The sequence below is a fragment of the Tiliqua scincoides genome, chromosome 2 (genome assembly GCF_035046505.1).
Source record: "Tiliqua scincoides isolate rTilSci1 chromosome 2, rTilSci1.hap2, whole genome shotgun sequence".
In the NCBI taxonomy this organism is placed as follows: domain Eukaryota; kingdom Metazoa; phylum Chordata; class Lepidosauria; order Squamata; family Scincidae; genus Tiliqua; species Tiliqua scincoides.
In genome coordinates this window covers 42,451,421-42,466,731 of record NC_089822.1, presented here as the reverse complement: position 1 = coordinate 42,466,731, position 15,311 = coordinate 42,451,421, and the positions used below count along the sequence as shown (strand labels likewise).

Below are 15,311 nucleotides of genomic sequence, written 5' to 3'. Positions count from 1 at the left end.
AGCTGTCATTAGTGATAGAAGCTCATATAGATTCAACTGCAACTACCACACGCATTCACCGTTTAAAGGAAATGGACGTAAACATAAAATTGGCATATTTACCTGGTTTGCTTCAAAATCACCTTTTGGAAAATTGTAAAATTGGGTCTGTAATATTTGTGCCAAATGATGCAGATATCTTGATATTGAACTAAAAACTTCAGAACAGCTCTCATTCCCTGAACAAAGCTGAAAAAGGTTGGTTTCCCAGCCAATTCCCATATATAGATAGTGATGAGCTCCAGGGTGTAAGAGGAAGGAAGCCTGCGAAACCTAAACACATACAAACACAGAGTAGATTTAACAAGATTCTATGGGAAATGGTTAAACACAACAGCTGTGCATCAAATAAAAGCAAGAGACTAGTTCAGTTAAACTCAATCTTAGCCTCCCATTTAATGGGCCATCTATAACTTGCACACAAGAACTTCCAGTAGTACTCGTACTAGTAGCCAGGAACTTGTTTAACACTGCCATGTTCCAAAAGACCACCAATTTTCCCCAGCTATTTATGCTGTCCACGTTTTACAAACGAGGTTGTAACATGGTGTCGGAGAACTTTGGAAAAATGTATATGCCTCTAGGCAACACTGTCAACAATTGCACCTTTACACCAACATAATGATCTGAAACAAGCAAGAGAAATGAGCTCAGATGTATTTAGATACTAAGAACCTACTTGTTTTCCTCTGATGATTTTGCAAATGAGGTTTTGAACCAATGCTTGACTAGACGGATGAGGTCCTTCACCCTCTCTGGCGATGACTTGACAAACTCAACTTGGTATTTCAACAGGATCATTGCATACAACTGGATTGTATCATTGTCACTGCAGAGATAGAGCTTGTGGTAAAAGCTTTCTTTTAAACCTGTTAATACCAAGCAAGAAATAAAACACTGACTTGCAGCCCAATCCTAAACCCCTCCTCCCACTGGCATAACTAGCATTTTAGAGATAATTACTCGCATAAAGGCTGCCTTATGGCTGTCACAAAGCAGCATCCATCAATGTGCGCTACAGGCCCGCCAGCAGGGAGTGTGGAATAGTCTCCCATGCACCAACAGTCCCATGGACACCTACCGGAGCAGATAAATCTGCACAGAGGGGTCAAAGGGAGATGGGGAGGAGGTTGTATGGGGAGGGGGTGGGTGTAACTGGGTGTGACAGGAGTGCAGAGGAAGGGGGATCCAGCCAGGGAGGGGGTAGAATCAGTCGTGGTGCACACTGAATCCTGAGCTCCTTCACAGAGCAATGAGGACTTGCGCCACCGATTGAACTGGCGCAGGTCCAAGTTGCCACTTAACAGCTGCTGGGGCTTACCCCAAGGCAAAGGGACAAATGTCCCACTAATCCCAAGGACACCTCCAGCAGCCAAAAATCTCCCACAGGATGCAGCAGAAGTCACTCCAGTGCAGGTGCATCATCACGTAGGGATTTAGGTAAGACTGGGCTACCCGTATATGTTATCTTCATATTTTAACTAAACCAAATCAAATAGATTATAAGCTAGCGGAAATAATGTTGCTGTCTCAATTACAAGAAATTATTGAATTTCAGGCATAAAAACCTCATCCCCAAACACAGGCCAGATCTTACCTGTTGATAATGTAGACCCAAGCATGTCATAACAAGGCATAATATCAAATGAATGGCCATGGTGCTCTTTATAACAATTGAAATAGAACCTCAAGGAAAAGGGAGTTCTTTTCTGCATGATTAGCCTAGAAGTCAAAGTAGCAGACATAATCAGTGGCATTTTTCCCTTTGTATTTTTTACACCAAGTGTTTTCAACAGAGAAGTCAGGAAAAATGATGACAGTAGAAATAAATTCAAAAGTCTCAATTCTAACCTGTTGGCAAGTGAAGATTTTATCAGTCTTTTTCTTAACTCTTCTAATACTTCTGGAATTTTCCTTCTGCAGTCATCTAAACTTTCAAAGGCATCACTAAAAAGAACTATGTCCAGATCAGACCAATCTTGTGTATCAGTTCCTTTTATATATGAACCACCCTGTTACATAGGATATTGTCAGAATGACAGTTAGTGCCTTCCTTTAACCCACTCCTTGCTGCAAGTCATAAGCACCCATATGTTAACCCTTTACAAATCCAAGTCAAATATGCTCTAGCCTCTCCTTCACACTTCTCTTGATTCCCCTCTTCCCACCAACTCTACCTCCTGAGGTGACAATCAGTCTCCCATACAGGCCAGCCCTGGGAATATAAACATATTGTGATCGACCTCAAATAGGACATGGCATTATCAGTACCTTGATTATATGAGTGATTGGTAATGGAAATACTTCTTTGATCAAAGCAATTATTCCTTCTACTTCTGATACACAGGCTAGCCTTGCAGGGCCCGAGATGGGTCGGAGTTTTGTTTCCACAAATCTCTCTATTTCTACTGGTGTTTTATAATCCAGGATGTTCTCAGGCTTAAATCCAGTAGACATTTGAGCTGTGCAGAGAGAAATCAAGGCAAATTACAGGTTTTCCTGAAAAGGACTTATGGAAAAAAATTCTCAAGTTTCATGGCTACTTTGCATTGTTGTCAAATTCGTCTCCCAAACCTACCCAGGCCTGTGTTGCATTTTATAACGTCTGGCAGATCGCCAGCTCCAGAAACCTCCAAAGAGGGCTCAAATAAATAAATTTTACATCCTTCCCACCACAAGTTGTAACCAGAAAAAATATCACCCCATCCTACAAGTGTGTTCTCTCTGTAGTGAAAGGAGGAATTAGAGGCAAGTGTGCTAAAAGCACTTTGGGATTAGCGGCCTCAGTGCTAATACTGTTGGGTTCCAGAAACCACACTGACACTTAGCTAATAGTCACAGAAGGTTAAATGGGGTAGGTGTGAAGGAAGGCCTGCAATCTTCTAGGAACGGAGCACAAGAATTTAAAAAAGGGGGGGAAGAAGCAGTCTTTTAAGCCTCACAGGTTGGCCTATGCCACAACAGTTCGAAGTTTCCATCCGATCTTGGGATTCTCCACTCAGGCAAGGCCCTGAGGGAAGGAGGCATTGTTGTAGAAGGGGGAACTGGAAGGATACTCCGAGAAACTGAGGCTGAGGGTTGCAGCTGGTTTTGGGGTCTGCAGAGGGCTCTCACTGGGCCATCACCAGCCCTCTGCAGACCCCAAACCCAGCTGCAACCCTCAGCCTCAGCTTCTCTGAGTGTCCCTCCAGTCCCCCCTCCTACAACAATGCCTCCTTCCCTCAGAGCCTTGCCTGCCTCTCAAGCTCACAGCAGAGGCTGTTGTATAGTCTTATTATATACTTCAGGTCCATTAAACAATACTGAAGTTCAGAGAGACTGACCCGATTCTGGTAGACCCTGGACTCCAGAAGGTGACCACAGTACATAAGAAGAGCACTGCTGGATCAGGCCAAAGGACCATCTAGTGCAGCTTCCTGTATCTCACACTGGCCCCCCACATGCCTCCAGGAGCACAGAAGACAAGAAGATACCTGCATCCTGTTGCCACTCCCTTGCATTGGGCATTCAGATATAGTCTACTTCTAGAAGTAGGAGGTATAACCATCCTGTCAGAGAGTCAGTAACTGTATCCCTGCTGTGAAGGGACATCTCCTCATATCAGAGTGAGGTTCCTAAACAAGCGACTACCTTCTGCTGTGCAGGGCCCATTTCTGTCAAACCCCAGTGGTTTCGCACAGATGTTACTGCACAAGAACTGTTAGGTCACTTTTGTGCAAAGGGCTCAAGGCTCCCTGTTGCCTCTCTTCACAACACATCAATTCTTTGGGGTTCTGATGAGCTGGATGCTGGTATAAAGCTTGCCAGTTCTATTTTACAGTTATGGCAGAAACCTGAACATGCAAGGGAGACAAATGCACTGGGTGTCAAGCATGGGGGGGGGGGGCAGTGCTGTACCGCTATCCACCCCTGCAGCACCCCTCCTGCAGCACTCAGTCAGCCAGCACACCAATCTGAAGGTTGCCCCTTGAGGGCCTTTTGCCCAGAGGTGTTCTGAGGGCCAGGGAAGCAGCGTGCTGCCTCCCCAACCCTCCAGAGACCTTGTAAAGCCCTCAGAGGGCTGAAAAATCATCCCTTCCGGTTTCATGGAGGAAATCAGAAATGACGTTTTCAAGCCTTATAAGGCTTTCTGAGGGCAGGGAAGAATTCCCCAGCCTTCCAAGGGCATAAAAATGTCTCTTCCTGTTTCCTCCATGAAACCAGAAGTGATGTTTTTTGGCCGTCCAAGGGCTTTACAAGGCCTTTGGAGGGCCAGGAAGGGTGTGCGCAGCCTCCCTGGGCCTCTGGAAGGGAGGCAGGAGGTGGCAGCTCAGCCAGTGGGGGGGGGGAGCAGCAGCTTGGCACTAGGGAGTGCTGGAGCCAGGACAGTTTTATTGGGAGGGATTACATGCAGCTGTCAATCATTACGTTCGCTCATGTATGGTGTGCCAAATGGTAGATAAGGCTCAAGGTAAGAGTAAGGCTCCTCTACAGCCTTTGCCTGCCTTGAATATACCTTTTCAACAAGCGGCAGTGGATTAGCTTGGGCCTTTTCTACAAAAGACTGCTAGGAGGAAACAGTATGTTCTTATTCTGGTAGATTAGGTGGCCAGAAGCAGAGGCCCTCACTGGTATCCAAAGACTATCGTTCATACTCTTACAGGTATTTTTTCAAGGGTAGGCTGGCAATTAGAAATTCTTACAGATGCTGGTACCAATTTTCTGACAGGAGTGATGGACAAGTGGTGGGAGAGCTATGGTATCAACCACAGTACCGGACCAATCACCATGAGACTAATGCAGGGCTTCTCAAACTAGGGCATCGTGACACCCCAGCCTGAGGACCCTGAACTCTGCCCCCTTAAGGGATGGGGGCAGGGGGAGGCAGTGACACGATCCCCAGGATCGCGTTACTAGGGGGGTGCAGGGACTGGCATGCACTTAACAGTTCCTGCAGCAGCCTCCTGGGGATGCTGGGAGCCCTGTGTGACCCTCTGCAGGGCTCCCCAGCCTTCAGAAAGTGAAAGTGGAGCAATCGCACTCCATTTCCAGTTTTGTGGAGGAGGGGCGCGGTCGCTCCGCTTTCACTTTCAAAGCTTCGGGGAGCCCTGCAGACAGTCACACAGGGCTCCCCGCACTCCCGGGAGGCTGCTGCAGGGACTGGTAAGTAAATGCCAGTTCCTGCAGCCCCCTTAGCTGCCTTCCTCCCTCCCACCAAAAGACTTAGTGGCTCTCAAACTCTCCCAGAGAGTTTGAGAACCACTGAACTAATGGATTGGTAGAACGATTTAATGGGACACTGAGGATTATAATCCAAAAGTTCATTCAAAGATATCTTTTTTTCAGCACTCTTGCTTGGATTACATGGGGAAAGAGGCTGAGAAAAGAATCATTTCTTCATAATTATTATTTGAAGGGGGCACAACCTTGGATGGCCTCCTGTAGGCATTTGTCACAGTTTCAGGCAAACTCAACGAAATGAAATAGAGAGAATAGAGCAAGGAAAATGGGAAGGACAGTGGTAGGAAGGCCAACTTCAAGAAGGAAGGTTTAAAGCAGGGAGATGCCTGATAATGTGAATTCCCAGCTGAATTCAAAATATCAACGTTACCTCTTTTGCTGGCAGTGAAGTGATGCTCTTGTTTCTCATGGTATTCCCTGGCATGGACTGTTCCAAACTGCCTGGCGCACATTCTACAGGATGTAGATGTTTCTATGGCCACAAATTTTGTCTCCCTCGTAGGAGTCACGTTCCAGCAACTCCCTTGATCAGTCAGTATCTTTTCATGATCAGTCTGTTAAAAAGCAAGTTGTACTGTGAGAGAAGAACAAGGTAAAGGTAGGACCTTGGTATCCACTGATTTGACTCACCACTGATTCCAAGGTCCATCTTTAAATGCCTTGTAACAAGGAAAAAAGCATCAAAATCCAATTTCCTACCTACGCGCTATTAAATAATTATAATTTCTTTCCACTAGATTCCATTATTCACCCCATCTGGTGGCTAAATGCAGTACAGCATCTATACCAGTGCATTGTGGGGCCACACTGGAGGAGCAAGAAACCTGGAAGTGGGTCTTTAAAGCTATTTTTCCACTGATTTGGTATCCACTGATTTTTTTTTTGTCTGCTGGGGGTTCCAGAATAGAACCCCAGTGGATAACAAGGCACAACCTGTACTGTATTCTGCATGCAGCAGCCCAGGGGCAGGGAGAGTGGTGATTAAACAGTGAAAAGAAGCTTTGTTGGAAAAGAAGCTGGGTGGACAGTTTTTAGTTATTAAAAAAGGGAGTGACTTGGAGAAAAAGACAGGGAGAAAATGGTCAGCTGAGAAGAGGAATTCAGTGTGCAGCCTCATTGTTGATGTCTCATTGGTGACCATCCATTCTCTTATATAGAACTGATTCTGCTGATTGAAACTGCTGTAGAGCATTATTGACATGCAACAGCTCATTGGAGCATGTCATTTCATGCAGTATAATGGCAGTCCTATTAGTAAAATATTATATATAAACAGTATTTATATACCGCTTTTCAACTAAAAGTTCACAAAGCGGTTTACAGAGAAAAATCAAATAACTAAATGGCTCCCTGTCCCAAAAGGGCTCACAATCTAAAAAGATGCCAAGGAATACCAGCAGTCAGCCACTAGAACAGACAGTGCTAGGGTGAGGTGGGCCAGTTACTCTCCCCCTGCTAAAAAAAGGAGCACCCACTTGAAAAAGTGCCTCTTACCCAATTAGCAGGGGTTAATCAGTAACTTTATTACCAAAGTCAGTAAAGAGGAAGAACTTTCACCAGTGGAGTTGTTGCTATGTTTTGTTTCTCAATCTGTGCCTCATCAGAGTAGGAATAAGAACAATAAGTCAGAATGGGCCTTCCCCATTGAAATCAGATGGAATCAAGGCTGGTACCAGCGTGCCACTTAACCGAAACTCTTCACACTCACTCCACTTGTAATGCTTTAGATATGCAAGTTGCAGCCATTTAATGGTAAAATGGGTTCTGCACCACAATGGTAACGGAACCCAAGTTGTTTTACTGTTATTTGGTAGAATTGCACTGCATGTCTAAATGTACAAATCTATACTACATTAAATAATAATATGGTATAAAAAGCCATATAAGAAGTAGCTTTAAGACAGTAGGTGCTTAATATGACTTAGGATAAATCCTATCCAATTTTCCAGTGCCGGTGCAGCTGTCCCAATGGGGTGTGCACTGCATCCTGTGGTGGGGAGGCAGTCACAGAGACCTCCTCAATGTATTTTGTTCCTTTACCTCAGAGCTGCATTGTGGGTGCACTGGTGCTGTAAAGTTGGATAGGACTGGTCCCTTAATTAGCAGCTTATTTACAATAAACTTTTAATAATTTACTTTGATTCAGAAAAATAAGGAATAATAAAAAAAAACAGTGAGCAGACATCTGAATGAAGGTCAAGCAACACACATCATCTCACCTTTGCATGGTCCTGGGAGCTCTCAGTCAGAACATCCCTCTCACAAGTTTCACAGCGAACTTTCCCAAGATGCTTCGCCCTAAAATGGTACCTCAGAGCTGTACAGCTGACAAAGTCATTCCCACATCTCTCACAGTTGTAAGATTTGGGCTTCAGACCCCACATCCTTTAAAGTAGGGAACACATTTTTAAGATATATAAGATTCAAAAGCATCCTTCCCCCCCCACCTGTCCCACAATATAATGTTCATGAATATAGGAAATCCAAAAAAAAGTCTTGTGGGACCCTATTGCTTACACACTAACTGTCGCATTAGCTTTTCAGCACTCTGATAAAGTGGACTCTAGTCCAGAAAAGCTTAAAGTGTGATGAATTTATTAGTCCTTCAGGTGCCACAAGACTGTTGGTTTTTGCTGCTGTAGACTAAGGGCCCAATCCTATCCAACTTTCCAGCACCAGCACAACCAAAATGCAGCCCCGTGGTAAAAGAACAAATGTTCCCATACCATAAGAAGGCTTCTGTGACTGCCTGCCCACCACAGTGCACGCCCCACTGGAAAATTGGATAGGATTGGACCTTTAGGGTACAATCCTATCTAACTTTCCAACACTGGTGCAGCTGCAATGCAGCCCAGAGGTAAGGGCATACATGTTCCCATATCTTAAGAGCCTCTGTGAGTGCCCCTCCACCATAGGATGCAGCGCACACCCTTTGGGTACAGCTGCACCAGCACTGGAAAACTGGATAGGATTGGGCCCTAATACAGTAATCTCTCTAGCTATGAAGAGAGGACTCATCGAGTCCCAAACACATTGCACCAGCTCATCAGAGGCGCCAGTTTCATGCTTTCAAAACTCATCAATCAGAGCCTGCTCAGCTTACTAGTAAAGTGTCAGCACTGTGAAATCATCCAACTAAATTATTCCTGGAACTCTTAATTCTTTTCCATTTTTTTTCCCTTTCACACACATGATTTTGACTAGCAATTACAGAAGAGAGATTTTTCTGCCAGAAAGGAATCCTACCTTGGCAAAGTCATCGTGTCTGCATTTCATGGCACTGGCAAGTATGTTTATGTCTTCGTTTCCCAGTTACCTTCTTTGGAGAGCATTGAGCATTTCTGTACCACTCCCATCCACAGAGCTTTAGCATTGTGGGAATTGTAGTTTGTCAGTAGAAAGTTCCATCAAGTGTCCTTTGTGAGACATAAGAATCATCTTGGCTCTTTTGGGAATGCTGGATTCTGAGCAGAAATACTCATGAGACAACTTTCTTGAATGCTTTCACATTCTGATCTAAAGCAAGAGCTTTATATAAAATACCAAGGTTTCTCAAACTGTGGGTTGCAACCTGATGCCTGGTAGGTCCTTGCACCTGCCCTTGTAGCTGGTTGGCTCCAAATTGGATCCCTCCAGATGCAATTGGTGACCTCACTGGGCCTCTACAGGCCTCCAGATGCAGCCAGAAAGTCATGCATGGTTTACTTCTGGGTTCATGAACATGACTTCTGGTTACTTGGTGGAAGCTTTCTGAGGGCTGTGGAGACCCTGTGCCAGATGGGTCGTGGCCCCCTCCACCGCAAAACAGGTAGGTTGTAGCAGAGGGAAGTTTGAGAACTCCCAACTGCACTGACAAATGTTGTACCCAGGTAGACTCTCTCATATGTTCTGGAAAGCTGGATAACCAAGGCTGCAATCCTATAAGCACCTTCCTGGGAGAAAGCTCTATTGAACCTAATGGGATTTACTTCTGAGTAGACGTGCCTAGGACTGTGCTGCAAGTCTCTCTGGTGCAGTGTCTGTCAATGCAGACAAACGCTCTACACATGGGGGTGAATCTGGGTTTCAAGGACTGTGTTGCCGCAGTGGTGGGCTTGCTGGTGTGTGTCCCACCCCCACATCGTGGGGATTAACATTATTATAAGGCACGAGGGCTATAGAAGGCAGCCTCCTGTGTTTAAACTGGTAGCACTGGAAGACTGGAACACAGCAGCTTTTTCTTCAAGTCAAGCTCAGACAGTATAGCTGAATTAATGGTTCCAAGCTTCACCCAATTTATGGGGGCAAAGGATACATAGTGGCACAGGAGCAGACCTGTACTGGTTAAAAAGCCATTGTTTTTCTTACCACTAAATGACTCACGCAGCATAACACCCAGACCCCAGAACATTTTTTCAGTGCCAGAAGGTTCAAGTTCAGGCCACCTGAAATGGGATGTTATTTTTGCTTGGGTACCTCCTACTGGAAAAATACACAAAGCCTTCCTATTAGCATATTTGCAGGACTTCTATTCTGAGAAAGGGGCAGGGATCCAAAGTGAACCTGAGCAGAAAAGCAGACAGAACCTTGATCATTTTTTTCCTTACAGAAAAGAAACCCTGGATCATTATTTGAAAGACTTTGTTAAACATAAATCCAGAACAGAATATTTGAAACATTCAGGTTACTTTCAGAATAAAAGGGTTTCGTACAAGCAAAACCGATGCAGTATGCAGATACAACTCTGTCAAACCTTGAGCACGTAAAACCAAGTACTGGGATGCCTTCCCCGCTATTTTGGGTTTGTTCATGTTTCCGAACTCTGTTCTTGCTAGAGATCGGGGAAACAGCAGGTAGGAGAGGCCTACTGCTTTCTGGTTTCAAGCAACTGTCGAGCAGGCAATGAAGATAAATGGCTTGTGGAGGAAAGCTCTAGGGAGGGGGCTGTAGCACGGGTGCAGAGTGCATGAAGGCTATTTCAATTTAGTCCCTGGCATCTTCAGGTAAGGCTAGGCAGGATTCCAACTCAAAAGACTGGAGAGCGCCTGTCATTGTCAACAATACTGAGCTAGATAGACCAATTTTTTGTATTAAGGCAGCTGTGTATGTTCATGGAAAGGGAATAGCATGGATCAAGAGTCAGAGTCACGGTCCAACACCCAGTGCAAGAATTACAGGAGATCCAAGGAGCCACCCGCAGCCAGGCCAATCTGTGCTCAAGTTAGATCTTTTGTGTATGCGTATATTCAGCACCAGGAGGCAGAAGGGAAGAATGCCATTTTGCCAGCCTCTTGTCACAAACAGGAGTAGGAGCCCATAATTTTGGCATAGTAGAAGGAGATGATGTTTAATCTGGTTTTCCAGCATACGTGATTTTCTCTCCGATTCACGCCATACAGCCATAACTGGCAGTGGGAGAAGATAAAATCTGAGAATGCTAGAGGGGTGTCTCAGGGAGAGTTTCAATCAATGGATCTGTTTTCATGCTTGAAGTGCAAATGCTTGCCATTTATAGTATTGGAATCCACCCCCACCAGCTTATGTAAAATGAAGTGCACCTTCCTGGTTTGGCCAATCTTCATATCATCCTACATGATATTTTATGTACGCATATACATTTGGATGTATATAAATTTTAAGAAGTCTTACCCATGTTACATTATTATCTCTCTTCAAAATCCTCTTCTTTCCCTTGATCCCACCCACACCCCATTTACCAGGGACTCAAGTCTTTAATTTCTGTTGCATCCTTGCCATCTCTTCCAGTATCACAATGCCCCAATTATGACATGAAGATGTATGAAACCAATTATAAAGCCCTCTCCTTCCCTCCTACCTCCACAGAAACAGCCCCATGTAGTTATCACTCCTTCAGGCTCACCTTCAGCTGGCCTTCAACTCCTGGCTTGCACCCTGGTTCTTGGATTCTGTATTTATTTAAGCCCTTTCTGTCCAAAGTTGCATATATGCAACAAGGATTAAATGTGTACACTTGTGGGCTGAGTAGAAATGGGTTAATGTGTACATTGATTGTTCAACAACATATTGGAATGTTTATTCTAAATCAACAATTTTCAACCAGTGTGCCGTGGCACATTGGTATGCTGCAGATGTTACCAAAAAGGCTGCTTTGTTTAGGGGAATTAGTATATTAGCCTTTTGGAAACTTTTGGGACCATAGGCTGGATACCAAGATAGCGTTAAGCAAAGAGATCCCTTGCCTAGCTTAATGAGGAGACTGGGAGGAAGGTAACTTTCAATCAAAGGATTATATTTTTATTGCAAAAACACACAAAGGTAAACATAATACACATGGATAATTGATAAGTATAGATTTCTAGTACTTATGTATAGTGTACCTAGCTAGTGGTGGCTGCATGTGCTATGTATTTGGGTGCATCCGAAAAGGAATCAGAAATGGATAGGGTGTAGGGAAGTATTTAGGGGTTCCTTAATCTGCTAAACCCAGTTGCTGACTAAAGATGGGGGAGAAGGGAGGGATAGGGAAGAAGGGAGGGAGTGTAGATGCCAGATATATTTACCTGTCCGGGGGGGCAGTTGGAGGAAGAGTCCCATGTAGGACCACTCACGCAGGAGAGCAATCAGAGAGAGAGAGCATGTGCTCTGAGTTCTCTCTTATAAGAGTTGTCTTTGACCTGGAAGTTGACCTAAACTGACCGGAAGTATCCCAGAGCTGTGCACATGCTCAGTAACATGGAGTATGTAAAAAAAAGGTGGAAGGGTCCAGAGATCAGCTATCAGCAACGCCTGACTCTGGGGGAGGGGGAGTAGCTTACTTCCTGTTGCTACTGGATTTTGGAGTCTGGAGGTGGCTTAATGGCTGTGATTTAGTTAACAATAGGTGGTAGACTTTGCTGCCAAAGTCCTCCTCCTTTGAGGTGTTTGCATATTCAGTGATTGACTTAAACAATAAAGACATTTCTAGTGTCTCTAGAGGAAATGAGTCTTCCCAGACTGACAAACAACATGAGAAATGAGTGAGCTTAAGATTTGACTCCTTTTGTGGCCTGAAAGAGAAGTTTTAGGCCTGCATTTTAGTCCAAAATACATAACTAGATATAAAAATCACAACTTGGAAGGGAAAAGGGGATTTGCACGTAACACAGATGCTCTGCAAGCGCACCACAGGAGTTTTGGGGAAGGTCATGTATTAGAGGGGCCACTGAGAGATGTGAATCCCTGGCCAGCAGTGCAGTGTACCTTGTCAATTGTTGAGAGACTGAGGGTGCGCCCTGAAAATTTTAGCACTTTCTCAAGAGTGCCACGAGATGAAAAAAAGTTGAAAGTCACTGTTCTAGATTGTAAGCTTGACAAACCAATGCACACGTTTGGTTTTGTTCTTTACTTTTCATGTACAGACTAGCCTGGGGTGGGGGACTGGCATTTGGTGGACATCTGCTCCACATCAAAAAGGTATTATGAACAAAAGGGCAGGTGCTGCACTCCTGTGAAATCAATCCAGGTGTTGAAACCATCTGATCAAAAAGTGCTCCCACCCAGCCAAAGCCAAAAGCAAACTAATATTTCTGGGCAAAATGTACATGTTCTTCCCTTCTCCCACTTATACATTTAGAAATCTGTGCTAAATTATATTCCATCTTTCCATTTGTTGTGAAATGCCTGCCCACGTTGACCAATACAGTAGTAGCAACTATTAACAGACAACCACAATCAAGACTAAACTTAAGATCAGACTCCAGCAGCCTTCATAGAAACTCAAATCTCTTTATTAGATAAATGCAAAGGAAAAGTACTTTTAAAGCCCTCCTTCCCCAACCTTGGTAAGCATTAGCACTAAAACAAAAACTTTTTGGCAGTATCAGCATACACAGAACTTTTCTAACACACAATAAATTAAACATGAGTTATTTCATTTCTCCTACAAGAGTTTCATTAATATTGTAAAAGGTGATAATTCATCTGAAATGAAATATAGTTGGCGATCATCATATTGCAATCCTAAGATACAGGCAAACATTCTTTTCCAAATATAGCAACTTTTTTGACTGTGCAAAACTAGAATAATGCTATAGTAGTTTGAAAAATGTATCCAATTTTTATTTTAAGATAATAATAGTGCAACTGTCAAACATGGACCAGGAACATTTACCATGTGGTGGAATTAAAATGACTACGTGAAACATGATCAAGAAACTCCAAGGCGTTTACATATACATCCGGCGACATAAATGCATACAAGAGTATATGGTTAAATGGAGCAGCATTGCTTTATATGTCAGAATGCAATGAAAGATAATATCAGTAAGACAATAAAAACCACCCCAATCTACCCCAATCTACCTAAAGAGGAAAAAAATTCGTTTTATGAGAGCCAGCAAAAAGATGCCTAATCATATAGAGCAGAATGCCAACCTTCAAAGTTCCTGGAGGACATATATATAGCAATTCAGGTTATCACCATATTCATGCAGCAGTGAAAAGGCTACCACACAATTCACTCTTCACTCCAGTTTTGAACTAACCAGCTTTATTACATACGTTGTTCAGAACTATGTCACTTCCACAGTTTATCACAAGCTAGGATGGCTGCCCTTACATTTCTTCTAGTTACACGCCAACATATTTGCAGGGTATTTTGATTAGCAAAAGCCAGATAACAGCTCAAGATATGCTACTGCTCCTTGCATATTTCAAAACAAGCCTCTGACCCGCCCCTCTCCAGAATTTTAGACCAAGTGAATCTTTTGTTGTCAACGTGTAGGATTGAATTACATCACTTTTTTATGCTTTTCAGTACAACAATATCCACACTGATGCTGCTTCCTTGAGTACTGTTTCAATATAGCTCTCTTTGTCCATGGGGTCTGGCTTCCTCTAGAGTGTCTGGAGAGATTGGAGCTGTGAAGTCTCCTGAGGTCTGCTGTGGGACATGGATGCTCACCAAGCCTCACAAGAGGCTACGAGACAATGGGAAAGAGGGAAGTGAGAGAAACAAAGTGAGGTTATGTGCCCCCCCCCCATAATTTATATATACAGTGCATCTCAAGAAAATGTACACACTTTATAATATTTTATGCTATAATGTACACATATACTGTATATGGCATACAGAGAATAATTACATTTGCTTGACCCAGTTATAATTAATTAATGCATTAGACCAAATGCTCAAAAGGTTCACCATTGGCATCTATACAGAACTGACACTGTTGACTAAGGGATCTGCAGACATCCACCAACATGGGTGTTGGGACAGTTCCACACATCTCTTCAATTGCTTCCCTCAGGTGTTTTGAGTGTTGTAGGTTTTCTACAATGAAGAATGTATGAGTTAGAGCTCATTACTGTGTGTACATTTTTGGATACACACTGTGTGAATTTGTGTATCTATGGTGCTGCTCCTCAGTACATTGAGGGGGAAATCAACAAGGCCACTACCACAGCTACATTCAGAAGTACTGGTATAGTGGATACAGTGTTAAGGGCTGAATGCTGGAAGTAGCCCAAGATTTTTGGGCATCTGGGGTTAGGCCCCAATGCTGCCTCATCTACCCCATCACTAGACAGCAGCATGAAGCGTTGCTGTTACACTTCCTCCTAAGACAGTATACTGGGGGGGGGGGGGGAGACAGAAGAATGAAGTGAAGGAAGAGGCTTGAGAGAATGAGAGCAGAGTGGTGATTTAAAGCAAGTCCTGGTAAGGAAGGCACTCTAGCCTAATTCACACATCTTCAGTTCCACTTTTCATATACAGTACACCTAGGAAAAATAGGCATCCAAGTGGTTCCTTGCCCTACTGTTGAGATGAGGCAGTCACCATCTGTCCACTTGAGGTGACCGCCTTAGCTTGCCTCATTAGGAGGCCAGCCCTGACCGGGAGGAGGGGGAAGAATAAGATATAAGCTTGAAAAAAAATAACAGTTCTCAAATGGAAGGATTTTAATGAAGAATTGCCACTTGATGGGGCAGCTGTTGTTCCATGAGCCTGCATCCAAACATGTGATTGGGCAGGCCCAGGGGAATCTTCGACTTCTTCCTTTTGAGAGAGAAACCCCTATTCCAACCCCACAACAGCTTCAAACATTCTTGAA

General features: G+C 43.9%; 1 protein-coding gene across 1 annotated transcript; it reads right to left on the bottom strand.

Moving 5' to 3' along the window:
• Positions 1-714: 714 nt before the first annotated feature.
• Positions 715-8,519, bottom strand: LOC136638510 (2'-5'-oligoadenylate synthase 1-like). The gene is made up of 7 exons (XM_066612553.1): positions 8,506-8,519; positions 7,479-7,644; positions 5,630-5,813; positions 2,311-2,501; positions 1,891-2,051; positions 1,637-1,761; positions 715-908 (listed from the first exon to the last, which is right to left on the bottom strand). The coding sequence occupies exons 1-7, from the start codon at positions 8,517-8,519 to the stop codon at positions 715-717; spliced, it is 1,035 nt and encodes a 344-aa protein (XP_066468650.1).
• Between the last annotated feature and the right edge of the window lie 6,792 nt (positions 8,520-15,311).